The sequence below is a fragment of the Canis lupus genome, chromosome 18 (genome assembly GCF_003254725.2).
Source record: "Canis lupus dingo isolate Sandy chromosome 18, ASM325472v2, whole genome shotgun sequence".
NCBI classification, from domain to species: Eukaryota; Metazoa; Chordata; class Mammalia; order Carnivora; family Canidae; genus Canis; species Canis lupus.
Genome location: NC_064260.1, coordinates 18,376,986 through 18,402,592, shown reverse-complemented (window position 1 = coordinate 18,402,592; position 25,607 = coordinate 18,376,986). Strand labels below are relative to the sequence as shown.

At 44.8% G+C, this 25,607-nt stretch overlaps 1 protein-coding gene and 1 long non-coding RNA gene across 2 annotated transcripts in view; both read left to right on the top strand.

Annotated features, from left to right (window-relative positions):
• The window catches only part of MAGI2 (membrane associated guanylate kinase, WW and PDZ domain containing 2), a 1,104,679-nt gene that overhangs the window by 692,558 nt on the left and 386,514 nt on the right, over positions 1–25,607 (top strand). The window contains exons 7-15 of the mRNA XM_049096782.1: positions 77–471; positions 754–943; positions 3,483–3,850; positions 3,998–4,237; positions 5,712–5,941; positions 6,673–6,776; positions 7,445–7,684; positions 8,038–8,757; positions 14,004–14,140. Coding sequence (XP_048952739.1) covers positions 77–471; positions 754–943; positions 3,483–3,850; positions 3,998–4,237; positions 5,712–5,941; positions 6,673–6,776; positions 7,445–7,684; positions 8,038–8,757; positions 14,004–14,140 — 2,624 coding nt within the window. The remainder of the gene's footprint in view (positions 1–76; positions 472–753; positions 944–3,482; positions 3,851–3,997; positions 4,238–5,711; positions 5,942–6,672; positions 6,777–7,444; positions 7,685–8,037; positions 8,758–14,003; positions 14,141–25,607) is intronic.
• LOC125752964 (uncharacterized) lies at positions 8,237–23,632 on the top strand. Its single transcript, XR_007403659.1, has 2 exons — positions 8,237–10,026; positions 11,440–23,632. It is a non-coding gene; the product is annotated as an uncharacterized LOC125752964 (long non-coding RNA).

The window sequence follows — 25,607 nt, the reverse complement described above, 5'->3', positions numbered from 1 at the left end:
AAGACTTAAGGAGATTTGCAGAAATGTAAACCAGTGCCACTCTTCGCACCTCCTTCCACCCACGCGTATGCGCCAGCCAGCAGGCGCCGTACCGGGCTCCTTCCCCGACGGGATGCTCTGATGCTCCGTCGCCCCGCTGGCCAGTAACACCTGTCGCCAGCGGTGGACTAATGTGGATTCAGCAGCGGGAGCCCCATGAGAGGACGCTTCACCTTGGTGTCCTGCTGGCCCTCGTCCGCCCTCCTGGTTTGCTCCTGACTTTTACTGGGTTTCTTGAGGTAACAATTGGAAAGATTGTGTTACGTACCAGGAGACCTCTCACGATCATTTACCCAGTTCAGTCCCTCACCTTAGCAGCGTGGGGAGTGAGGAGCACCTTACCCCGAAGCCTAAGGTCCATCCTGTCCAAGGCCACTTGCTCCCGCGGGCTCGGCCCCGAGCTGGGTCGGGACCTGGAGGAGTGCGCACTAGGTCGGCGTTTACGTGGCAGAACCTGAGCTCCGCCGCAGCGAGGCTGGTGGAGCAGGACAAGCCCGCGGGATGTGGATGCGCTCCTTTGAACTCTCGGGGGAAAGCGGGTTTTATGCGGCAGGTCTGTGTTAACACCAGAGGCAGCTCCTGCTAGATTGTCCCTAAACATACTTCAAACATAGGTGATGCCAGGGGTGACCCAGGCAGCATCATGAAATCCCGGGGACTGCAGGAAACTTCAGAGGAGACTCAGAGCCCAACTTGGCTTGTCTTTGTGGGGAGGGTGGGCCACGGGAATCCTGGGGCCTTCGGACCAGTTGGATCCGATGGAACCTCCCTGCGTGCGCCAGGATGGACAGAGGGCAAAGTTCATCCGTTCTTTAGACTTCCCAGATCCACCGCAGCAGCACAGGCAGGATGGTAATGACTGGCACCTGCCCACTTCCGGAGGCGCGAAAGGCCGGATCACCATGTGGGTGTTCATATCCCTCGTGAAAAGATGAGAGCCTCTGAGACTTACTCTGTTTTTTGCTTGACTTGTTGAGGGGCCCCGTTAGTTCAGTTGGGCTGATTCTAAACGTGAGATGCTCTGATCGGTTGCTTGGTAAACACACTGGTTCAAGTATAGGCAGATTGACAGCAGAGATGCATTAATTGGTGAAGTGTTGCCTTCTCCTGTGTTCCGGGCATATCCTAGGTATTCAGTGCTGAGAATATTTAAATACTCGAGGACAAACTGCTTTGAAGAATCTTCCAGATTCTTGAGAATCACCAAGTTGTTTGTATGTTAATACTTTTAATTTGGTCTCATGCTTATTAAAACAAGTTTCCTATCACTTCCTTGAAGTACCTCTTTATTTAGTGACTTGATTTACTGTTTGTTCTTGGAAACCGCAACTTGCATTTGTGTTGTGCTCTATTTTGGGGAGGCTTGGCGGTTTTTCCAACCTTATGAACAGGTCTGTCACTACTCTTTCAAAACTCTTCAATGATCTCTGCTCTTTCTACCTTCTATTGCTAACTATTATTTAATTTCTGTATTAATAAAAACAACGATTTTAAAAAGCTATGACTTTGACCATGATTATCTCACTATAACAAATTTTTTTCTAAAGATTTTATTTATTCATGAGAGACAGAGGCAGAGACACAGGCAGAGGGAGAAACAGACTCCCTGTGGGTCTTTTAAAATTAAATTGTATTTTGTCAAAGTAGATATATGTCCACCCTTTTAAAAATCAAAAGACTTCTACATGTCTGAAAATAAAAACCACCAATCTCCTGCCCCACTTTTCCCTACCTCTGATTTCTGCTCCCCCAGAGACAACCACTTTCAACACTTTTGATTTGGAAGTATTTGCTTTTGTGTTTCTTAAAAAAAAAAAAAAAAAAAAAAAAGTGCTATTTCTTGCTATCATTGGACTTCCTAGTCCCTCCCCTTCTTGTTAGTCTAGGTATATTGTTCTTTTTGGGTTAATCAGTATTCAGTTTTTACGTTATTCTGACTATACCAACAGCATTCCCAGGGAAGCTACCTAGGTTACTATGACTATGTTTCCTTTCTGGTTTCTTTTTTCTCCTTGGAGTTAGTAACTGCTTTGATTATTGTTGTTTGCTTAGTTTGCCACATGCATATTCCCATTTCATCCTCAAACTCTTACTCACTTTCAGCTTTTCTTGCTCCAAGTGTAGTAAGTCCTTAAGAAAATGTTTTTTTTCTATCTGCCTATTACTAAGTTATCCACAAAGTCTTCTCTGTGTGCTTAAAAATGCATGATGAAGCAGTTTATCGGTGTTCGGATTTTTCTTGCACGTTCCTCCCTCTGGGTGCCCCTGCTCCTGTCCGGACTGACCCGACTGCTCTCTAGAGTTTTTTTCTTCCATTGGTTTGTTTTGGCCTTTTTCTTTCATGAACAGAGACAGTCCTCAGGTGGGTGTTTCTTGACCGTTCTGCTCCTCTTTAAAGCAGAGGCGCTGGTGGGCAGCCCGGAGCCCTATGCGGGGCCTGGGGCCCTCCCGGGCTGGGAGAACAGGGGGCCTGTGGCCTCCAGTCCTGTGTTGAGGAGGAACGGGCTGCAGGTCTAGCTGCTCTTTAGGCTTTTAGCCCATCTTACTGTTTTCACCACCCGACACACTCGCCTCCCTGTTCCTCCCTTTCTGCCCAGGCCGCCCAAGCTGCCTGGTGCCCGAGTTTCTGAAATTTGGTGGGTTTTGCTCTGTGGCTCCCACTCCCAGGCTTACTTTTCAGCACCATGTGTCCATCTGCTTTTCAGCTTCTAGAATATTGTTGACACCTTCTCTTTATCCTTTTGGATTTGTGCCATCTGTATCCCTTTGCTTTCGCGTTAGAGAGGTCTCTGGACTAAATCTGTCATATTTAATCAGGAGCCCTATAACTTGGACTTTTCACTCATTCATTCATCCTTTCTTGACGTCCTTTCCCCTTCATATCCAACCAGTAGCTATGAATTAATGTGGTTTTAGCAAAATCCATCTCCATTATTTCTGTTAGAGCATTCTTTAAGCTTGGTGGTAGTGAGAAATTGAATAATAACGTTCTTGCTGCCACTTTCTGACCTGTGCTGTGATCTAGGCGTTGCTGTAGGGACTTTACATGTATCACCTCATTTAATCAGCACGGCTGCTTCTGAGCAGCGTCTGCTTGGGCGGCCAGCGGCCCTTCCTTCCCGGGAAGGTTTAGAATGCCTCTGGTGAGAAGTCGTGGCTACTCCCAACCCCAGCTTTCAGTCTGGTCTTGGCCTTTAATCTCTCATTCTGTGTGTTGTAAAGAAACAGGTTGTAGAAGGCTCTTGTCAGATCCCAGGAACATGAAAGAAATAGCACACCCCACGGTAGTGACAAGGCCCTGTCACCACCCCTCCTGGAACCATAAAAGCTATTCAGAGGGGCCGGCAGCTGGTGAGCGAGCGTACTTAGATCCTGGGTGCTGATGGGGGTTTTGTAGTTTCCAAGGGAAGTTGCTGAAAGTTTTCTTATCTTGACACTCCAAGGGCAAGAGGTCTTTCTTCAAAGAGAAGCGCTCGTTTCAGAAAGAGATGTGGAAAGAACATAAAATCACAGATCTTCCCCAGTTCTGGAGAAGAAATGGGAAGTAGCACTGTGGTAGCCGGTGTAAAAAGAAACCAAGCGTTGGCAGGCAGCCGGGAGGGGTTCCCGCAACACGGCTTGGTCCCCACGTCGCGAAGCCGGGTTGGGGGCCCCGTGGGCCGCGCGGGCCCTGAGGGGAGAGTCTTCTCAGCCCCGCCACTGGGGCCAAGCGCTGCGCGTGGGCCCGTCCGCCCGTCCCCGAGCACCCGGCCGGGTGGGGCGCGAACCCGCGCGGGCCTGCGGCCTTGGGCACGAGCAGCCCTTGACGAAGGTGTGCGAGGCCACGAACTCGCTCTGAACCCGCGTGTGAAGAGCAGGTGATCGCGCGCTATTGTTAGCGTCTGTAAGTGATCCGGCCGTGGGGCCGAGCGGAGGTCAGCCAGCAGCCCCGTGACATGGAAATCTGTCCCGGGGCCAGGTTTGTCGGGTGGGCCTTACGTAGCCAGTGTCTCCAGTCGTTGGCCTGTGCTGCCTGCGGGGCCGCCGCCGGGAGTGAGGGGCCTGGGACAGCTGACGGGCGCGTCCAGCGCTGTGGTCAACAGCTTTGAAAGCATTACGTGGTTTGGACAGCACTCCCCGAAACAGTTCTGTTTTCCAGACGACGACAGTCCGCTGTCGAGTGCAGGGAGGGCTGTGGAGGGGAGCGTCCGGCCCTCCGGTGGGGCCGCCGGCGCCCTCGGGCCTGTCCCTGAGTCCCGCGGGTCCTGGTGCAGGCCGTCCCTGGGTCCCCGGGTCGGTAAACAAGCGACAAAGTGCTCTCGGGGGCGGGGCTAGAGCTTAAAAGGAAGAACTCGCTCTCGTTTCTGTAGATGCCACGGGCTCTCTGGGCTCTCTGGGCTCTCTGGGCTCTGGAAGAGGCGAGGGGCTCGTTCTAAGTGCTCATCGCCGAATTCGTTTCGGAGCGCACCTTCCCAGTTGTCCTGTTCCCGGAAATGTAGCTCCTGTTGCCTTCTGCTCCTGGGGGATTCGGGATGTCGCGGGGCGAGGGAGGTGGCTCGCAGGGGAGTGGCTCCGGCTTGGCGATTCACGCGGGACCGTGTGAGACGTCCAAAGTGGTGCGGCAACAAATTTTTTTTCAAAACCTTTTACTGAATCCTAATATACCACAGGCTTTTTTGTGGTGGTTGTGTTAAATCTGGGGATAGGATTCTCAGGATTTTATTGTTATTCCCAAAATGCAGCACTGGTGCTGACAGAGTGGCGTGGAACATCATTGGATTTATTGTGCCAAAGTGACAGCAGTTGACATTCTTTCAGTGTGTCAGCGTAGGATCAGTTCCTCCTTGACTTGAGTCTCTGCGATCAAAATAACTTATCTGGATGTTCCCTTTGGGTGTTGGAGGCAGCATGGCCTCTTGGCAAGAGGGCACGGTCATAAATCGTGGGACCAGAGCCCTGATTTCAGCCCTGACGTCCCTCTGCCTTGTGGTTTTGGGCCAGCAGCCTATTGTCCCCTCCTTGGGTGAGTCTCCCCACTTCTGAGGGAGCGAGGAGTGAGCGGCATCCTGGCCGGGTCACGTCTGCCTAGCTGAGGTGAATAACTCCCTGAGGAACGGCACTGGGTGGGCTCCTTCGCCATCACGGAGGAAGCTGGGCACAGGGACCAATAAGGAGCCCAGGCAGGACGTATGAAAGCTTGATCATATGTTCTAAAAATAAAAAGGCAGCAGGTTAATCTGAGGCAGTGTTGTACCTAAAATATTCCTGAGCAGCCCTTGGCCCTGGCCTGAACCCCAGCTGGGCTTAGCACCATCGAAGTCCGTTACATCTAATCCCCCAAGGGGTTGAATCTGTGGCCATGCCTGCCCTGTCACTGCCTCCGCCCTCCCTCTGATTCCACGTCTGGGAAAACTGAAGTGGCCCCAGACGCAGCAGCGAGATCACACGGGCGCAGCGTGTGAGGGCAGCCTCCGTACAGCATAACGTCCGGGCCAGCACACACACACGCACGGCTTCCCGTGTGCTCAGTCACCGCAGTGGCGCTCACTTGACCGTGATGCACCTTCTTTGAGCTGATACCCAAGAAATCAGTGTTTTAAAAGAAAGAACAAAACCTCGATGGAGGGCATTTTACATCAAGAATGGATGTGCGTGGTATGAAAAAGCAAATTCCAAAACATACTCCCTTTCAGTTCCCAAACTGGTCAGAGTAGTCCTTCTCAGCCCTACGCACGATGCTGGAGTAAGTGGCAGTGCCCCGGAGCGCGTGGAGGACGTAACCCGGAGAACCCGGGAGACAAGTATGTACAGCAGCGAGACTCCGGACAACGTCTCTGGCCTTGGGTGGTGGCGGCTGCTGCTGCACCCTTCTTGGGAGCAACTTGCCTTTTTTGGAGTCAGGCCTCATTGGCTACTTACGATTGTATGTCCCCAAATATAGTCATCCAAGTGACCCCGAGATAAAGTCCCCCAGGAAGTGGGGGCATCCAGATCACTGTGTAGAAGCTCTCAAAGTCCATCTTGGCCCATAAGAGAGTCTCATTCTCAGTGGTGAGCTTTTCCACATGTTAATATGTCAGGGAATCTTGGTGCATTGGGGCTCCTGACGGGCCACATGAGGCTTCAGAAGACCTTCTGTGGGCCCCGGACACCCAGCGGAGACAGGCTTCGTTTCTGAGTACGATGTAACCTGTGCGATGATGTGGGCGTGCGCGGGTGCTTTGTACACTGCCCTGGGAGAGGTGAGGCGTTCTTATGACTAACGACTTCACTGAACCCTGAACGCACATGTGAGTAACTAGAGGCAGATTGAATAGATTACATACTTTTGAGAATTTCCTAAATTAGCCTACCTAACTTTTTCTTGCCCTTTTCTCTTTCCTGACTTCAGTAGTTCTCTGTAACTTTTTTTTTTTTTTTTAATAAACCCAGAACAAATAGTATACAGTGGAAGAAGTGCCATAGAAACAGGGATTCTCAGTAGCTAGAGACAGTTTTCTGTGATCCATTCATTCCATGGCACCTCCTGTCTACCCAGAAAAAGGTGCTTTGGGCTTTCAAGTGACAGAGTCATTGACTCATCTCATCAGCACAGGGGACAAGGAAATCTTTGAGGAAAACACAAAAATGTGTGTACAGTTCATTCAGAAATAAACACATGGTAAAAAAAAAAAAGAAAAAGAAAAAAAGAAAGAAAGAAAAAGAAATAAACACATGGTTAGTTCCCATCAGGAGGCACGACTTTCACCTCCGGATTGAACGCGGCCCACATTTGGAGCAGACCGCTGGCCTTGCCAGACTCCATCCAAGATGCGCGTGTTGTTGCTAGTGTGCTAGTCCTAGTCTAGTACCGTGTCACAAGCTTGGGCCTAGGCTAGCACGGCATAACACTGGCCCCCAAAAAGGCCAAACTGGCAGGAAAGTGCTTCTAAAGCCAGCGGTGACCCCCCTCAGAGGCTCTCCTACCTGGTCCTCTCAGCACGTCTTTGGTTTACTTTTGGCTTAGGGTTTTGTTTTTCCCCTCTGCTCCTCTCACTCCTTGCTCTTTAATGCTTAGACTTTGGTTGGAAGGGTTCTGGCAATCACTCTAGACTCCCAGTAGCCTCATTTAGAGGTGGACCCACACACCATGCTGGTTCACATGATGGACCGTGGGTTGGCAGCTCACCCCTTGGAGAGCCTGCATTCAGATGGCGTCCTCTGGGATTAAACTCCAAAACTGAAGCGAAGGCCTGCCCGTCAGGCTGATTGTTCCACCCTTTGTGTACTAATCGGAGATACTCCAGATCCAGGAGAGAGCTCGTGGGCAGACCCAGGACCTTCTCCGGTTTGAGGACAGGACACCGGATCCCCTGCTGCCTCCCTTCGGAGCGTCCCAGCCTTGTAGCCAAGGGCTGGAAAATGAGTTTACTTTTTCCTGGATCAGTATTAAAGCTCAGACCAGCTACCAGTCAGTGTTTGCGTTCTCGTCCCCTGCGGGCCTGGGAAGACTGGAGCGTATGGCGGTGGGCCGTGGCTCCTTTTCATGCTCTGAGGGCAGGCTTGCCCTGACGGTACCCCCGAATTCACACGTTCACCTGGAGGTGCGCCCCAGGAAGACCCGGTTGCCGTCTCAGAGATGGTTTAGCAGAGATCAGACCGGAGATTTTGCTTTCGTGAGAACCAAGTGCAGTCATATGTTCAGGAACAGCTCCGGGCCTATATGTAGGGCCCAGGGCCTGCTGGGATGGGGTTTTACACTTGGGCTGTCCTTTTGCCCTTCCACTGAACTCTTTCATTTCAGTCATGAGCAAACAGTCAGCGCCTGAACTAACAACCCTGCAGTCCTCCAGAGCACGGCTCGCTTACAGTACCGAACAAAGGGAAGGAGGGCCGCGTGGGCCGGCCCAGGCCAAGGAATGCGGCTTCAGGGTTCTGCTCCATAAATTTAACCAGCACGACGAAAAGGAGATAATATGAGCCTTCGTGATGATCTGAAAGGGGGAGGTTCTGTGTCCCATTGATTGCGGTCTGGCCCAGCGCCAGGCCCAGGCCTGACCGACAGTTGAACCATATCGTTAAGGCGTGTAACACAGCTCGAGTCTTGTACGGCCGCCAACGAGTACATGTCCACAGGGCAAACGTTTATAAGGAGCTGGGCCGGCCGTCCCGGTTAACCCTCTCACGCCGCGCGAGGGGCCGCCCGCCCGCCCGCCCGCCCTTCGGCACTCGTCCGGCCCGGGCCACGGCGGAGCCGCGCGTGTCCTCCGTGCACACGGCGCCTGGGGACGAGGCGGGCCAGAGGCGCTGTGGAGAGCGCTTCCCTCGGGAGCAGCCCCCCCCGAAACGGGACACCGCGGCGCTTGATTCAGCGGAGCCCCGTGTTTGCGGTATAATGTTGCCGAGGGAAGCGGGGCTGACAGCGCAGGAAAGCCAGCCGTGTCCCCTCCGCGGGGCGGGCGCGCTCGGGCCGCTCTGCCTTCCCGCCCCGCAGCGACGCCGCCAGGGCCGAGCCCGAGGGCCCCGGCCGCGGGCGCCACGGAGGGAGCGGGTGGGGACACCGCGGCCTGGGCTGTGCGCAGCGAGGCCGGAAGCCCCGCCTGTGCTCAGAGACCGAGGAAAGCAGCGGGCTGAGGGGTGCCTGGTGCCCTCCATCCCTCGGCCACACTGGGGGCCGACGTGTCTTCTGTCCGCACCGTCCAGCAAGACCTACGTTTCTGCCCTTTCCAGAGAGCTGGTGTGCGAGGGGCCAGGTGTCAGGTGCAGACCTGTGTCCCGGCGATGGAGCTCCGGGTGCCCAACGCTTAGGCCTGCACACACTATTCTAAGCATTTTATTTGTATCTGTGTTATTTATTTATTTTTTTAAAGACTTATTTGTTTATGAGAGACACAGAGAGAGAGAGAGAGAGGCAGAGACACAGGCAGAGGGAGACGCAGGCTCCATGCAGGGAGCCCGACGCAGGACTCGATCCCGGGTCTCCAGGCTCATGCCCTGAGAGGCATGGCAGAGTAGGCGGCGCTAAACTGCTGAGCCACCCGGGTTGCCTGCATTTTATTTTTATATGTTACTGTCAGTACAGTTTCATTTTCACAGCAGCCCAGTGACATGGGCACTTTATATGCCCTATTGACAGGTGAGAAACACGAAGCACAGAAAGGTTATGTGACTGGTTTAAGATCCTAAAGATAGGGAGAGGGAACCAGATTTTGAAGCCTGGCAGTGTGAGTGCAGAGCACACATTCCTAACTTCTGTGCTGCTTCGGGATCATCTCTTGGTCTTCCCCATCAAAAGACTTCCTGACTTAAAGCTGAGGCTTCTTGGGGAGCCGGGGTGGCTCAGTGGGTTAGGCATCTGCCTTAAGCTCAGGTCATGATCCTGGGGGCCTGGGATCGAGCCCCACGTCGGGCTCCCTGCCTGCTTCTCCCTCCCTCCCAATAAATAAATAAAATCTTTTAAAATGAATAAATGAATAAATGAATGAATGAATGTGAGGCTTCTTACCAGGTCTCATGACCCACTTCCTTTCAACTCTTGGATATGGCTATGGAGTGTGGGAGCAGGCCTCTGACCCAGAAGATATGGGAAAGGATGCCAGTGCGGTTGTTGGGGGAATGGGATATGTGTGTGTTTTGGGGGCCGCAGAGGTAGTTTCTGTAAACTTTGGATCTCATCACGTGAAGGATGCTTATCACATTCACTCCCCCCTACCAACTTAACCTAGAGACAGTGCAAGAGGACCAGGAGAGACCCTCGTCTGCTGGCATCCATGTTTGGAGAACCTCCTCACTGACCTTTGTGCCTAGGAGTGTCCCAGCTCCTCCCTCCCGTACCCCCCACCCCCACCAGTGATAAGCCTGCAGCCTTCCAATGCAGAATTTGTCCGTTTCACAAACCAGCAGTGATACATCCTGGTTCCACCCCGCCTATGCTCTGCCATCCAGCAGAAGCCGTCCTCACCAGCTGGTCACCCGGGAACTGCAGCTGCTACACGGTACAGGAAGCCTTGGAAGGAGACCGTCCAAGTAGTATGTGCTGTAACTTCCTTTTCATGGCCAAGGCTAGCTTCTGCTTACTTTGGTGCTATGGGGCCTGAAAAAAATGCTTTTAGGGGTAGGAGCGCCTGAACGGCTGGCCTGCACGGAGGTCATTGGATTCCCTTCAGTTATGCTTCCTATGGTCAAGGTGCCTCAGAATCCTGGGTGGAACTTATGGTGTAGACTCCACAGAACGATTGCTAAATCCAAAGTTTAGCAGACCTTGGTACTAAATGTCTCTTAAGGGCACCTGTTTGGAGGTTCTCTTTGTCACCTATTTGAATGCATTTGACATCAAGGCGCTGTGCTGTACCTGGCCTTTTGAAGTATGCTGAGAGAGTAGCAAGCAGTTAAATTGTAGGAGGAAATTCTGCTTTTTCAAATTGTTTTTGTTCAGTTTAACAATGATTGGAGATGCCATGAGGTAGCCAGATGATCCACTAACTAGGATTTATAGAAATTTTTATTTGCAAAGATTTTAATACAACGTTTTAGGAAGTTTCAGTGCTTCATGTACCATGCAGAAGGAAGTCCAATGTGAGCCTTTGACTCTGAGTGACCCTCTGGAAGGGGAACGATGAAAAGCAGCTGAAGAGTCGCCTCTTGTCTTATGTGTGACTCACCCTTCTTTGTCTGCATCAGGGTTGTCCCAGGCCTGCCTGCTTCTCTCCACCCCGAGGAGCTTGGTCTTTGGAAAGCCACATGCCTGCTCCCCCTACCTGCCTCTACCTCGAGGTCCCGAGGGAGAAACCAACCGTCAGCTGGCAGGAGAGGCTAGAATAGAGGTTGTGTATTCGCCGTTGGCAGAGTAGGGAGACATGCTGTCACTTCTGCTCTGGGGAGACGACCAGATGCACCTGCTTTTCCCAGAGGTGCAGTGAGACTCAGGCAGAGAGGCTGGTACCGAGTGCTGATGGGCCTGTGCTTCTTGCAAGCCTGTGTCCCAGTGCCTGGGGAGGCCACTTGCAGAAAGCACATGGTGGAGGGGGCTGGCCCAGATCCGAGAGGACTTCATTCCACTGTCCTCTCTGTCTGAAAGGATCTAGCATCTTTCCCTGCTGCCTCCTGGGCTCCCAACAAGCTCTAACACATGCTGAATCCACATTTTTTTCTAGTCTTGTACAGGCAAGCCCCAGTCCGACAATTCAAATGGGCTCAGTCTTGTTGGTTCTTGTTTCCCAGGAGGACAAGGTGCTCTGAAGGTTTGGCGTCGACTCTGACCCAGGGGGTGCGTCTGCTTTTTGCGAAGGCATAGAAATGCACCTGAGATGACCCCGTGCCCTTTTCTTTCATTTTTTGAATTCTCACCACCTGGACCATTAATTCTGCTTTCAAAGGGGGATGGGGAAAGGAGAACATTTCAAAGCAAAACTGATTTGGTCTGTGAACTGGCTTGTCTTCTAGGTTGTACTTCACCCTGATGAGAATCAGAAAGGACAGTCTATAAGCCCCTGAAATGCAATTTCCAGTGAAACCCGAACTTCACTCTAGTGGCTCTGCAGCTGGAGAGCCTCAAAACCAGTTCCAGATGTTCTCTCTCCCCGTGTTCGCAGGAAGGAAATTTCGGGCAAGCTGGGAGGCAGAGTGCTCTTGCTTCTGCCCATTCTGAGAGTGCTCCTTTTGCAGCCCCTGACTTGCCTCACAGGGCTTGTGTAGGGAGAATGCTGTGAGCACCTGGGCTTCAGCCAGGTCCGCCACCTCCCACTCATCCGTCAGGGCACGTTGCTCTGAGCTGGCCGCCTGCTGCAAGCGAGAGAAGCCCTGGCTCTGCTGTTCAAGGTCAGAAAGCAAGATAGGGCTGGAAAAGGAAGTCAGATGGTCTGGGAAGGTAGCCTCCTGCAGAGGACCCTCAGGTTCCCAAAACAACCCCAGTGGCCCTCACCACCATCAGTACAGGGTGGGCTGTGCCTCCCGGCCTTGGAGGATGCAGTGGCGGAGGATAGTAGTGGTCAATTCATTGCCCCTTTCCTCTTGAGAAATCTCCACTCGGACTGCTCCTTATTCCAGAAGAAACCGATTCTGGATGAAGCCTGGCCATTCTGACTCTTTCTAGTCTGTATCCAGCCCATGCTTGTGGACAGTATGTGACGGAAATTTGTACTCATTTGTGCTTTAGACGTTTTGGTGTTTGAGACTCTGCGCCCTGAATCATCTTCTAAAGAATAGTCCTGTCGTTTGAGTTTGAAAATATGTACAAATGTGAGCTGTTGCGGAAATTCAAACGTTATATGAGCCCTTACAGTGTGTGGACACTGTTCCCAAAACCTGCAAGGTACCTTGTCGTAGCAAACCATTGAAATAGATACTGTTATTCCCATTTTAAAGAAGAAAAGAAAAAAAAAACTCAGTCGCACTGGCCATTGATAATCACCAAAAGGCTAACAGTTGCACCTTGGGCGGGTATCTCTGTGTACATAGATATGTGTGTGTGTACGTGTGCGCACACGTATATGATTTTACATGAACAGGAGCACATACCTTGTTCACAGTGACGCTGGGACGTCTTTCCATTCCAGAAGTAAGTCATGATTTCTAACATTTATATAATATTAGATTGCATAGGGGATCCCTGGTGGCCAAGCAGTTTGGCGCCTGCCTTGGGCTCAGGGCGTGACCCCGGGTCCTGGGATCGAGTCCCACGTCGGGCTCCCCACAGGGAGCCTGCTTCTCCCTCTGCCTGTGTCTCTGCCTCTCTCTCTGTGTCTCTTAAAATCTTTTAAAAAGTATATTAGATTGCATATATACAATAATACACTTACCTGTTTTGAAACACATGACACGTTGCCTTCTAGGAAGTTGAAATGCTCTGTGCTCCCACTCACAGTGCTTGAGGGGACCCGTTTCTCTGACCCTCTGCCAGCCCCGGCTGTTCACTCATTCGAGCTCCAGCCAAGAGTTTTATGAAGTGAATCCTCTACTAAAGAGCAAGGCACTGTGACTCTTACAGGTCCCCGCTGACCTGATCTGAGAGAACGAGTGCTTCCATGTTACTGCACACGTTTCTTTGATAATGACGGGTGTGGACGCATCTTTTCCTACTTCCGCTGGCCATTTGGATTTCCTGCTTGGTGAATCCCTTTTGCACATTCGTCTCCCCAACCCTGTCCCCAGCCCTCAAGATCAGAGTTTGTCCCCTTTCCTCCTCTCTTGGACCGACCCTTCCAGTAGTTGTCATTTAACTCGTTTCTCCTCCATATTAGTACGTATCTTTCTCCCGAGTATTAATGACATTTGGGTTAGTCATTGTGTGAATCCCTGTGAGTTAACGCCTGTACCTCCACTGTAGGGGAGGAGAGCTGTCACCGCCCACAGTTCTCCAGGCAGGTGCTTCAGCGTTGAGAATGAGGCTTCAATCAAACATCTTAGGATCGTACGTGGAGTGGTCTGCTGGCCAGCTCTTACCTTGTTCGTTTCCTCCGATTCCTCAGTATTCGGTGGCCACTCGTTCCTGTTTGTAAAACCTGGCAGATTAGCACTGATGCTGCATCTTGTCTTCTTACAAATCTTGCTCCGCCTGTAGGCAGGACCCAGCTGGACGCCAGGCCTTCCCAGGAAGCCCCTAATGCCCTCTGTCTGTGGGGCCAGACTTCTTAGCAGTCTCATCAGTGAGGCATTTTCTAGGTTTCTCCTCCACCCATGTCAAAGACGTCAGCCTTGCCTTCCCCACTGGACTATAAGCTTCCTGCGGCCACGCTCTGCCTTCTTTGGCATCCCTCTGGGATGTCCAGAATGCTCAGTACAGTGATGGGTCAGAGTATTTACTAAAGAGATTTTCATCAGCACTCAGGCTGGTAATAAGTTTACTGAGTCCAAGAGCATCAGAAAGACCCAAGATCAGGTTTGGCTTTGCCACTTATCAACTGAATGGCCTTGAGCAATCTTGATAATCTCTCGATTTCCTCCTCCATGAAATGGAACACTAATTTAAAAAATTCCTATCAGAATGTTGTGAAATCAGCCTGTCCCAGGTATCGTCAGCACCGTAAACGCAGCTGTGGGGACACGGTGTGGACCGTGGTGGCCCAGCCGTCTTTGTTCTGGTGTCTGTCACCAAAGGCTGATGGGAAGATTGTGGTCAAGGTGGCAGTGGAAGTTCCTCCATGGAGTACCCTTAGAGGCTCTTTGTGCTCCTCTGTGTAAAAGACTGGCTGTTGAATCTGGCTTTTTCCAACACGGAGCCTTATAATCATTCAGGGACTCAACACGATGCCACAAGTTTAAAACATGTAGTTTCTCTCTCATGCTGTGCCAGTTTTTCTTAAATGTTAGTGTGAGCGCCTGTGCTTCTGTGTGCACGTGCACGCGTGGGGCGGGGGCGGGGGAGGAGAGGGAGAGAGGTGCTTGGAAGAAATAAAGATGGGGTTGGGTTTTGCCGAGCATGACAGCTATCATCTCCGGTAGCCTTTAAGCATTTTACCAAATGGACATTAATTGGTTTCCTTCTGTTCTATTTTTATATTATAGTCATTTTAATGTATATGGAGCCAACTCCTTCAAATGAGACATTTTGTCATTAAAACATGTTATTTAGTTTAACCGCCCTGGGCCCAGCTTCAGCAGCATTGAGGACTGTGGAGGAGGGTCCGGGTGCTTGTTCTCCCATGACCTATATAATGATTGTCCTTCTCCAACTGACTTACTTCACTCAGCGTAATACCCTCCAGTTCCATCCACGTCAAAACAAATGGTAAGTATTCATCCTTTCTGATGGCTGAGTAATATCCCATTGTGTGTGTGTGTATATATATATATATATATATATATATATATATATATATATATATACCACAGCTTCTTTATCCATCTCTTTCAATGGACACTGAGGCTCCTCCCACAGTTTGGCTATTGTGGCCATTGCTGCTATAAACATTGGGGTGCAGGTGTCCCGGCGTTTCACTGCATCTGTATCTTTGGGGTAAATCCCCAGCAGTGCAATCGCTGGGTCGTAGGGCAGGTCTATTTTTAACTCTTTGAGGAACCTCCACAGTTTTCCAGAGTCACTACACCAGTTCACATTCCCACCAGCAGTGCAGAGGGTTCCCCTTTCTCCACATCCTCTCCAACATTTGTGGTTTCCTGTCTTGTTAATTTTCCCCATTCTCACTGGTGTGAGGTGGTATCTCATTGTGGTTTTGATTTGTATTTCCCTGATGGCAAGTGATGTGGAGCATTTTCTCATGTGCTTGTGGGCCATGTCTATGTCTTCTTTAGAGAAATGTCTGCTAGTGTCTTCTGCCCATTTCATCACTGGGTTGTTTGTTTCTTGGGTGTTGAGTTTAATAAGTTCTTTATAGATCTTGGATACCAGCCCTTTATCTGATGTCATTTGCGAATATCTTCTTCTATTCTGTCGGTTGTCCTTTAGTTTTGTTGGTCGTTTCCTTTGCTGTGCAGAAAGAAGCCTTTTATCTTGAGGAAGTCCCAATAGTTTATTTTTGCTTTTGTTTCCCTTGTCTTGCAAGAAGTTGCTGTGGCCAAGTAAAAAAAGTTGTTGCCTGTATTCTCCTTTAGTATTTTGGTGGATTTTTGATTTAGATCTGTCATCCATTCTGAGTTTATCCTTGTGTCTGGTGTAAGAGAATGGTCTAGTTTCATTCTTCTGCACGTGGCTGTCCAATTTTCACAAAACCATTTGTTGAAGAGATTGTCTTTTTTCCAATGGACAGTCTTTCCTGCTTTGTTGAATATTAGTTGACCATAGAGTTGAGGGCCTATTTCTGGGTTCTCTATTCTGTTCCATTGATCTATGTGTCTGTTTTTGTGCCAGTACCACATTGTCTTGATGAACACAGCTTTGTAGTACAACTTGAAATCTGGCATTGTGATGCCCCCGGCTCTGGTTTTCTTTTTCAACATTCCTCTGGCTATTTGAGGTCTTGTCTGGTTCCATACAGATCTTAAGATTATTTGTTCCAACTCTGTGAAGAAAGTCCATGGTATTTTGATAGAGATTGCACTGAATGTGTAAATTGCCCTGTGTAGCATTGACATTTTCACAATATTTATTCTTCCAATCCATGAGCATGGAATATTTTTCTATCTCTTTATGTCTTCCTCGATTTCTTTCATAAGTGTTCTGTAGTTTTTGGAGTATACTTCCTTAACCTCTTTGATTAGGTTTATTCCTAGGTATCTTATGGTTTGGGGTACATCAATTTTGTTCTTTTAAAACTGTATGTAAACTATAAATTTAACATTGCTGAATATGAAAGTATTTGAAATTATTTGGCTATACTATTCACGGCTTTGGGGATTAATAGATATACTTGTGCAAATCATTATTTTTCAAAGTATGATGTATTGAAAAGAATATTTAGGCTTTAGAGATACAGAAGAGGATTTGAATACCAGCTCTTAATACATTGTTGTGAACCACATTTTTAGTTTACTTTAAGAAAGCGATTATTTTTTCCCTTAGGGTTGTTGGGGGGATTAAATGAGATGGAATATAAAACATCGAGCATAATATCTGATACCTCTGCAGAGTCTGTACAGTGTTGGTCTTTTTTTTCTCTCTCTCCCATTTTTATTATTATTCTTATTAAAAGAACATGTACTATCATGTTTTAAAGGTATCTCATAGTCCAGAAGGCTGCTAAATATTTTCAACGCATATATATCACATAATCCTCGCAACCCAAAAAGTATACATTATGATTGTAATTTTGCAGATAATGAAAGAGACTTAAGAGGTGAAATATCTTGCTCAAAGTTCAATCAGCTACTAAATAGCAGAATCTGTATTTTAACCTAGGAGAATCTGACTTTTAAAAAAAAATTTATTTGTTTTCTTTTTTCATGAGAGACACAGAGAGGCAGAGACACAGGCAGAGGGAGGGGCAGGCTCCTTGCAGGGAAGCCTATGTGGGACTCGATCCCAGGACCCCAGGATCATGACCTGAGCCAAAGGCAGATGCTCAACCACTGAGCCACCCAGGTGTCCCTGACTTTTTAATCTGATTCTGGAAACTAGAAAGTTTGATTCCTAAGGCATTCTCTGCGCACCATGCAAGTGAGTAAGTTTAGAGGATCTAAGACAGTTTGGGAGGGAAGATTGTGTTAGATACCGTGAGAGCCAACCAATTGCCAGTTGCTTTTAGGAACTGACTAATTGTTTAAACCTATAGAGGGGTAGGGCTACTAGGTTGAAAGGAATTCACTACATCTGAATTCCGCAGATACAGTAAAATGAGACGAAAGAGATGATGCCCACTGCTGTTCATAGGGAGTTCTGGGAGCTTCTCAGAAAGACAATAAGCTTATAATTCTAGAAATGTAATCTCCAAGAAAACTTTTGCATTAACTTGTAGATTATTTCTAAATTTGTATCTCTTGCAAATGTGTTCATGCTCATATTGGTTGATATCTGCTGTAGGACATGGTAAACCATCTCCCTTTTTCAGAGCACTGCAAAAAGGTCATTCAGAAAGCAAATAGCCCATCTTAATGTTTTAAGCATTTGTCTGCATCATCCCCTCTGCCAGACGCCCTGTCCATTTCTTTGTATCTGTGAACTTCTCATCTTTAAAATCCAGTCTGAATATATCATCTTTCTGGAAGATTTCTTTGGCTTGTTTACATCCCTAACCCCATCATATGCTCTGAGACCTCTATAGTTTGTATACCTTTCTTTTGTATTCCTTTCCACAAGTCTTTTTTGTGCTAGCATATAATAGATGTTCAGTAAATGTTTGCTGAATGTTGATTATACAGTGAAATCCCTGAAAATAGCAATACCAGGCATTGTGCTTGGCTCAGACTATATGCTTAGGAATTGCGTGTAAATAAACAAATGAATGCTGATTGTGATAGGCCCTGGAAAATACCACTCTCTCCAGTTTATTGTAGATTGAAGGCTTTGTAAACAGAATTAGAGTTGCCATTTTAAAAGGTTATTTAAGGGGGATAGGGAATAGAATGGCAGTGACCAGAGGGCAAATGGGGAGATGCTGGTGAGGGGTACAAGTTTCAGTTATCCAAGATAAAGAAGTTCTGGAGCTCACATGTACTAGTTAAGAATATTGCATTGTATAGTTGAAATTTGCTAAGAGGATAGATTTTAAGTGTTAACATCATAAAAAAAAAAGATGAAAGAAAAAAATGATAACTATGTGGGGTGAGGAATATGTTAATTAGCTTCATTCTAGTGGATATTTATGTATATTTTGTATATACAAAATCATCAAATTATAAACCTTAAATATATATAATTTTTAATTGTCAGTTGTACCCCAATAAAACTGAAAAACAATCTTTGAAAGAGATGAAAAGTGCAATATGTCCCAGGATTAATAAAGCAGCACAAACTTGTAAAAAGCTCCAAGTTGGGTATAAGCTGAGCTGACAACAAATGTCATATCATCAGAAACAATAACAAAGTATCTCTTTATATTGTGTATAGGAGGAGACCCAGCACCACTCTGGTAAGGGGTTAAATGGAAAGCAAAAATCTATGATCCTTGGATTACTGCATCTTTCACTTTAAGAATTGTCTTCCAAGGGGAAATATAGGAAAAAGTATATCATGTAGAAGGAATTGAAACTCAAGTTGTCCAAGTGAGCTTGTCAGTCTCAGGTTTGCAAAGATGGCCTGATAACTTTACTAATATATCCAGTGGGTCTCTTTAAAGGAGTTCAAACTTCCAGACCCATATGCTAGAAGTAATTAAAATAGAGGAAAACATGAGTATATTGCTATTTCCTAAGAGAACAAAATGGGCAGGTTTTATAGATGGCAAGTCTGTAGACTTATTATCAAATTTTAAAGGGATAAAAAAAAAACAAGAAGAAAATTTTAAATAGATTATTTTTAAACACTTAGCAAAGAATATGGGGATGCTTAAGAGTCAGAATGACGTCACTAAAAATAAGGAATATCAAACTAACAATTATTTTTTGGTGGGACCACTAGATTATGGTAAGAGAATATTAATAATATGACTTTTATTAAGTTAACAGCTATATGCCAGACACTGTGCTCAGCATAATACCTTTTGATTTTCATTAAGGCAGTGACATAATCGTGTAGGATACCTTTGTGTGAGATAGAGAAACAGGGATTAAATTATAGGCAGATTTAAAACTAGTTGAAAAAATTGATCTAAAGAAACTTTATAGTCTGGAGTGAAATGTTCTTTTGCTATTCCCATTGTCATGTTGCATCAGTGTTAGAAGTAAGGTACACAGAGCAGGGAATCATAACTAATGGGATAAAATGAAAGAATATTTCCTAGCTATTCAGCGTGAAACTAGTAAGAAATCAGTATTTATACAGATCGGTATAAAAAAGCTCTGAAGAGTTTAAAAAAGTTATCTGTTTAATTAATAGACTTTGATTTGGGGAAGAGTTTCAAGTTTGTGGAAAAATAATCAGAATGTGCAGAGAGTTCTATGTACCCACCTCACTGCCCCCGCCAATCCACCCAATTTCTGCTTTTAATAACATCTTGCATTAGTGTGGTACATTTGTTACAATTGATGAACTGATATTGTTACATTATTATTAACAAAATCCCTGGTTTACATTAGGGCTGACTCTTTATGTTGTATAGTTCTGTGGGTTTTGATAAATGCATAATGTCATGTATCCACCATTACAGTATCATACAGATTTATTTCACTGCTCTAAAAAACACCTTGCTCCCTTCTCCCTAGCAACCACTGATCTCTTCACTGTCTCTATAGTTTTGCCTTTTCTAGAATGTCATTATAGCTGGGAGTCATACATTATGTAGCCTTTCCAGGCTGGCTTCTTTCATTTATTGGTATGCATTTACAGTTTCTTTATGTCTTTTTGTGGCTTGATAATTTATTTCTTTTTATTTTTGAATAATGTTCAATTCTAGTTTTTGGCAATTACAAATGCAGCTGCTATAAACACTCGTGTGCAGGTTTTTGTGTAGACATAAGTTTTCAACTCATTTGGATAAATACTTAGGAGAATGATTGCTGGATTGAATAATAGCACTATGTTTAGCTTTGTATGTCACTGTTTTCCGAAGTGTCTGTACAATTTTGCAGCTCTAGCAGCCATGAATGAGTTGCTGCTACTCCACATCCTTACCAGCAGTAGATGTTGTCATTATTCTGATTTTGACCATTGTAATAGGTGTATAGTAGCACTGAGGTCAGGTTTTTTAAATTAGTTTCACTTGTGGAGAAAGGAGGTGACTTGCTTAAGAAATTATTCAAATAGAATATATATATGTATGTATGTATATACATATATATATGTATGCAGATTCTGTGGATCCTAAAGTGAATATGTAGGGAGAGCTTTATTCACATGCTAAGAACAAATGAAAACAAATACCTTGAGATATGTTAATTGTGCCAGTTGCCTGTTGATGTGAAATAATAGTCACATTATGCCCCATTGGTCAGGGCACATATGGGATGTGGTGAACAGGTCACTTGGAGGTACATGGTACATTAACAGCTTGGACATGTTCATCCAGGATGCAGTATGTTGCCAGTCAAAAATTGGTGAAAAAGAAGAGTAGAAGAAGCAAAAAAGGATTGCATTTTTGTGAATTTCCAGATTTAAAAAAAAAAAAAAAGCCTCCCTATTCTCAAATACAAAATGGGGATAATTTTACTAGTCCCCAAAGATTTTTTTTTTGGCAGATAATGTAGGACAGTGTCTATAAGGGGCTTAGCATATTGCCTGACACATGATAAGTGTTAATCGCTGCATTGGATACCCAATGCAGATCCAGAGGTCAGGAGAGAGATCTTGGCTGGGAAGCATGTGAGCGACGCTTGAAGAGAAGTAGTATTTGGGTCAGTTGACTAGCTCACCAGGGACACATACAGAGCAAAAGAGAAGAGGACCAAGACAGTGTCTGAAAAGAACAGGAGGAAGAGTAACAAGCCAAGGGCATTATTGCAAGAAAGAAATGAACAGATACAGAGCTTTTGTGGTTCTTGGCTTCAGGTATATATCTGAAGCCAAGAGCCCAGGCAAACAGTGATTTCTTTGTACAGATTGGCTTCAAAAGCTTTTTCTCCTTTTATTGCTGAAGAAAGAGTCCTCCATTAAAAATAATGGATCATTAGTAATATTGTAAGGCATTAGTGCAGTCTTTCAGCTTCTCCATCTGTGTATTTGCATTGCTCCTGGCACTCCAGTACCTGAGAGCTTATCTGCTGGGCTTGTAAGAACAGGTTTACATGTGTTCATTATGCAAAGAAGATCTCGCAAATTTAGGTCTAGATGTGGCAGGTCAGGAGAACTGTGACATTGTAAGGTTACCCATTCAAACCTAAAGTAACACCTTAGAGAATATCAAGAACAGAGGAAAGAGGTTATAAGCCAGCTTACAGTAAGCATGACATTTTTATTTTATAAGAACAAATAATAATTTTCAAAATTATTTATTTAGTTTTCATATTAAAAACAAATGATTTTTTGAAAGAAACCCAGTCAGATATTGATATGCAGTGGATTGAAATGACCTTATTTTCAAAAATTTAAAAATATGCTAATAAACAGCAACAAACTTTTTGTTTGAATGTTCACATTGGTTTTATATTATTTGAGGGTAAATCTTCAGTAATTTTAGTATTGATTAATAAATCACTTTCAAATTACTAGGCACTTTATACTGTTTTTCTGGTACCTAGTACTCTGACACATGATGTGTTTAACTAAATTTTTCTCCATGTTTCTTAAAGGGATGGTTGCTTTCCTTGTTCTGCATACAGCTTAAGTCTTCAATGAAAGATTAGATCTCCCTTATCAAAATTAATCAGACACTACTGATTTGGTAGTTCCCCCCCCCCAAAAAAATGCATTTTTGTAGTTTGACACTGTGGGTTTCATAGTTTCTACTTATTTTAAGGAATATTCAAAATTAGTACACAGGTACTGTACTGCTTTAATCCCAGAGATAAACAAAAAAATTATAAGCATAATTTTAATACTACTAATGATATCTATATTCATACTGTGTTCTACAGTGTTCAAAACTCTAAAATGTGTGCGACTCTTACTATACAAGTCAGGGCTATTATCCTCAAAATCAGAGAGACAGTGCCACTTCCTGGTTTCAGATGTGGGCATTGGAATCATAGAACTGGATTTACATTATGATTCTTCAACTTAGTTTGTGAGCAACGGGCTTGTGTTGTGTTGAGCATTATCCGTCTAAGTCTCCGTTGCTTCTCATAGAGCTGCTGTTAAGGAGTAAAAAAGACCCTGTGCATTATTCTGCAATCAGCACAGTGCTTGGCACAGACTGATACTAAACAATATTGGTTTTCATGATCGTCCTCAACAACATCAACAGGTTACACAGATACTGTTACATCAGTAACCCTAAATATTAGACCAGATCTAGAACCTTAGAAATGAAGCAAAACTCTTAAGATCCTGTGATAGATGTAACTCTGCATTAATTATGCAAAATATATTTTAAATATTTTTTGAAGTAATCTCTGTGTTCAAAATGGTGCTCAAACTCATGATCCCGAGATCAAGAGTTGCATGTTCTACCACCTAAGCTAGGCAGGCACTCCCAAAATATTTTTAAACTCCCAGATTTTCCAACCACATATCCTAAGGATATATTCATTGGTCTAATAACAGTGCTCTCCAGCAAAAGGCCAAATAATGTGGGGAAATTCTGCAACACATCCCCCTCTTGATGATTCACAATGTGCATTCGTGTATCAGAAGCCCTGATTCAGGAAAGAAACTTTACCATCAGCATCACCAAAAGTACTCCACTCACACAGCACATATTCTATGCCAGATTGTTCTGAACTTTTTCCACAGAAATTCATGTAATCCTCACAACAAGCCTATAAGGCCAGATACGATTTTCATCCCCATTTTACTGAAGATTAGAATCCATAGAGTCAGGATAGGAGCTGCTATCCTAACACTCCACATATTACCTCTGTCATCCTCACATGACTCTTTGGGATTAAGAAGTTCCATGTCCAAGGTCCACGTTTGGAAACTGCTAACTCCTTTGGAAATTGACACTGCATTCCTTTAATACACTTTAATACACTTGTTTGAGTCAGCTCTAAAACGATTCTCTTTTTATTTTTCCTTTGCATTCTAAACATTAAAAGGAACCCTTCATTCTGATGCAATATTAGAAATGTATGTTCTTTAGGCCAGTAAACTCCTTAGATTTCTGAAGACTATGACCAGTGCATGTAGATTCTTGTATAAATGACCTTGGTGTCAACACTTTGCTACTACTACTCACCACCGAAATAATTACTCTCTGTCTTTTGCTTACTTGTCATACTCTGTCACTATGTGAAAATCCTATTACTATTAATCAAAGTACAACAATCAGAGCATGAAGCTCCTGGCCCCTACTCATCTCACTGTTGCCTATGCCAGACCAGGTGGTGAATGGATGAATGAATGAATGAATGAATGAATGAGTGGATGGATGGATGAATGACCACTCAGGGCAGAAAACACAGTAGATGACCTTAGTTCTAGTCCCAGCTGCATCACTAATCACTTTGCCACCTCATGGAAATTACTCCCCTTTCAACTCTACTTGCCATCTGTGCCAGCAAAAGTGATCAAAAGTGCAAGAAAAAAAAAGGAAGTGGAGAAAATGAGAAATGTTCCTGTCACCTTTAAGTTAATAAAGACCTGTTTTAATCACACAGATACAATCTCTCTAAGAACTTTTCTTTTTAGAGTCATAGAGGCCTCAGCATCCTGTCTGAAAAACACTTTCATCACAATAAAGCATGTGCTTTTTGCATGCTGTATCCAACTTAGTCATCTCATTAATGAAAGGAAAATTAGAGAACATTTATTTGAGTTGGTTAAATTATCTCTAAATGGGGCAACTTCAAGATATGATTAACATTCCATCTTTGAAATTTCTAACTAGACATTCCTTTCCCCCTTATTCTGCCCTGAGGGTACGTAAAGGTTATAAATAAAATAGTATTTCCTAAAATGTTTTGCATTTTAATGAATTCCCAAAATTGAATTACCAAAATGACTTTAGTATTGTTTAAATCATACGAATATTATGCATCAGTATTTTGTATTATTCATGAAAATGCAGTCCTCATACTAGTACAATCTGGTAACACTGAAGAAGCAAATGATAAGATAGTGTGATATTATGAAAAAAGTCATGAAAAAGTTGAAATTAGGGAATAATGTCACATTCTTACAAAAGAAAAATCTCTGCTAACTTCTATAAAGAATACATTTCCAAATGAATTAGATATGTTCATAATTATTCAAGAAAGGTATGAAATTCATTTTGTGGCAACTACTATAAACATAATCCTCTGATTCAGTATTAGTATGAAAGATAGATTTTAAGTGTGAAGCAAATGTGGTTTTAGATTAAATAAAATCACAAGTGAAAAAGTTACTTTTAATTCTCTTCTGATTATCTGGTTATGCCAGATTTCAAGTTTGAAAATTTTAGCTTGGTGATAATATGCCTATATCATCTTTTAAATACATACAAATGGCTGTTTTTAGCAAATGGATCCCTTCATTTAAATGTACTGTTAGGAATATAAATTACTTAGGCGAAAAAGCTCCCTGAAAGATTTCTGAAGGATGTATATTTGGATATGAAGAGCACAAAGGTCACAAAAAATAGATACTTATTAAATCAATATTTAACACTTGGAACTTTCCCAAGGCACAAGCGAAAAGTAACTAATACAGTGAGGTGCCACTCAGAACTTTCTGAAGACAGTGGGATCTTTTCAAAATTGAATGAAATTGATTGATCTCCATTCTATTTATATTTATTGTTGTTTTCTGTTTACATTGGGGTGTGCTGTTTTTCTTTATATGCAGTGCTGCAATGTTTCTAGTTTATATTTTATAAGCTTCATTGTGCATCAATTCAAGGAAAATCTTAAGTAAGTAAAAGCACTGATGGCACACAGAGCCAAAAATCCTGGCAGTGGTGTATTAATGATCACAGTTTGGGAACTGCTCTTTCAAGTTCAAACATGCAGTCTCTTTCCTAACTCCCTGCATATGTCTCCATAGTTTCTTGTCAGCATCACCATTAGCCATGAAGCAGCTTGCCAATGATAGTGCAAAGGTAGTGGGAAGAAGTGCCAGGGTAGAGAATGAAATCACAGAATTGTGAAAAGGGTTAAAAGAGAATTTGTGTCTAATATCTTCCGTTCTCACAGAGTCAAAGGACAGTTTTAAGATTGTATCAGTTTAACCTATAACAGCTGACCCTTGAACAACACAGGATTACAGATGCTGACCCACGCCCTACCCCACACAGTCAAAAATCCATGTATAACTTTAACTCCCCAGAAACTTAACTACTAAGAGTATGCTGTGACCAGAAACCTCGCCAATAACATAGTCAATTAGCATATTTGTTGTAAATTATTATATGCTGTATTCTCACAATAAAGTAAGCTAGAGAAAAGAAAATGTTATCAAGAAAATCATAAGGAAGAGAAAATATATTTATAGTATCATCCTATATTTATCAGAAAAGATCCATGTATAGTTCAAACTCGTGTTGTTCAAGGGTCCACTATATATTTGCCTACTGAACCACTCACACTGTTAAATGACATGGTAAAAG